The 1849-nt window shown below is 43.4% G+C and overlaps 1 protein-coding gene across 1 annotated transcript; it reads right to left on the bottom strand.

Moving 5' to 3' along the window:
* Nucleotides 1–785: 785 nt before the first annotated feature.
* On the bottom strand, nt 786–1625 carry LOC143895704 (uncharacterized). The gene has a single exon (XM_077403017.1). It carries the CDS (start codon nt 1623–1625, stop codon nt 786–788), a length of 840 nt encoding a protein of 279 aa, XP_077259143.1.
* Between the last annotated feature and the right edge of the window lie 224 nt (nt 1626–1849).

Below are 1849 nucleotides of genomic sequence, written 5' to 3'. Positions count from 1 at the left end.
CGAGAGCTTCCCAAGGAAGAAAGGGGTGACTTCAATGGGAGACGAACGATATATCGACCTTTTTGATCTCGTGAGTGTGTATTCACGAAATGTTGTTCACATGCCAATTCATCTGGCGTAAAGTTTGATCCAGGTAAGGAGATAGTTTCTTCTTGTTTCCAAAATCTGGTGAGTGACTCTTGAAGTTCATCATCAGTTGAGCAGTGTAGGATGCGCCCCTTTGCAGGAGATCCGCCAGTGTCGATGGAACCAGATAAAATCCATCCAAAGATGGTCTGTTGAGCGAGGGGTTCGTTACCGCTTCCTCGTTTTATTCCTTCCAGGATGATAGACCCATAATAATCCGCTCCAATGATCATATCCACAGGACCGGAGATTGCAAACTCTGGATCTGCTAAAGAGAGTCCTTTGGTATGATTCCAGGATCGATTGTTGGTATAAAATGAAGGAATCTTGATAGTCAAAGTAGTTAAGATAAAGGCTTTAATAATACATTCTGAAAAAGAATTGTGAATGGACTGTAGCCTAACGGTAACTAAGCCTCTAGTTTTCCCTGAATAGGTTCCGCCTATGCCGAGAAGAGGGATTGAAGCGGCACAACGTTTTAAGTGTAAACGTTGAGTAAGATCCTCTGTTATGAAGGATAATTCCGAGCCTTGATCGATAAGAATGCGTACAGTATATTGCACATTATTCAAACCAATAGCGATGGCTCGACAAGTAGCAAGAAGTGTCGTATTCCGTTGTAGAGAGGGTAGATCTCGAGGTCGACCTAACATTGCTAGTCATTCCGCATTGGATGTAGAAGAATCTTCAATCGTGGACTCCGGCTCCTTCTCGTTAATTTGAGAGAGAGCAACTGCTTTTCCACCCTGCACTTGACTTCCTTTACCGGGGTGAATTGAAGTATGATGTTGTTTTCCGCACTTCAGGCAACGTCTGATACTTCGACAATTTCGTAGAGCGTGGCCTCCCAAACAATTGAAACATCTACGTTTTTGAGCAACAATATCGTATCGTTGATTACTGGTTTTAGATTGGAAAGTTGGACAGCCAGACAAATTGTGAGATGCATCACATAATGGACAACAAGGATAATTAGTGTTTGAATCAGAGGAGCCTACATGAACGGCGTTTCCGAAACGCGTCGAAGAACTGTGTCGATTTGAGTGTTCTTTGCTGCTGACTGCATTTGGATATTCCAAAACCAAATTTTGCATCGCTTGAGTTCTTCCGATTACGAAATCCTCGAATTGTTTAAACGTCGGGAAAGTTGAAGTCGATCCAAGTTTTACCTCCCAAGCCTCTCGAGAATCCGCGTCGAGCAGCTTTACTAATAAATGAACTAGAATCGGATCCCAGTAGTCTACGAAGCATCCCAAGGCTCTCAATGCTCCGATTGATTCAGTAGCAGAAGCGAGAAGAGAACTGAGTCCAGAAGCTGCCTTTGTCTTCAAAGGTTTAAGATTGGTGAGACTATCTAAATACGCGGAAATGAGAAACCGTTTATTTTCATAGCGTGTTACCAATGTATCCCACGCTATTTCAAAACTGTCACCAGACATCGGCAGATTGGTGACAAATTTTAAGGCTTCTCCTGACAGGGACGTCTTTAAATAGTGCATCTTCTCTACCTCTGGTATTTCTGCGTCATTTCGAATAATGGATGTGAATAAGTCGTGGAAAGACCTCCATTCTTGAAGTTTTCCAGAGAATTGCGGCAAGACGATTTTCGGCAAAGATTGATGTCGTCTGTACGATCGAGACGGCTCACCGGAATTTGATGTCGGACGACATGATCTAGACGGCTCACGAGAATTTGATGCCGCCGATGGCGTGGAAGAATGAG

Source organism: Temnothorax americanus, unplaced genomic scaffold (genome assembly GCF_048541705.1).
Source record: "Temnothorax americanus isolate GAGA-0224 unplaced genomic scaffold, ASM4854170v1 Scaffold166, whole genome shotgun sequence".
Lineage (NCBI taxonomy): Eukaryota > Metazoa > Arthropoda > Insecta > Hymenoptera > Formicidae > Temnothorax > Temnothorax americanus.
Note: the sequence above shows the minus strand (reverse complement) of the source record. Positions and strands in the feature narration are given on the sequence as shown.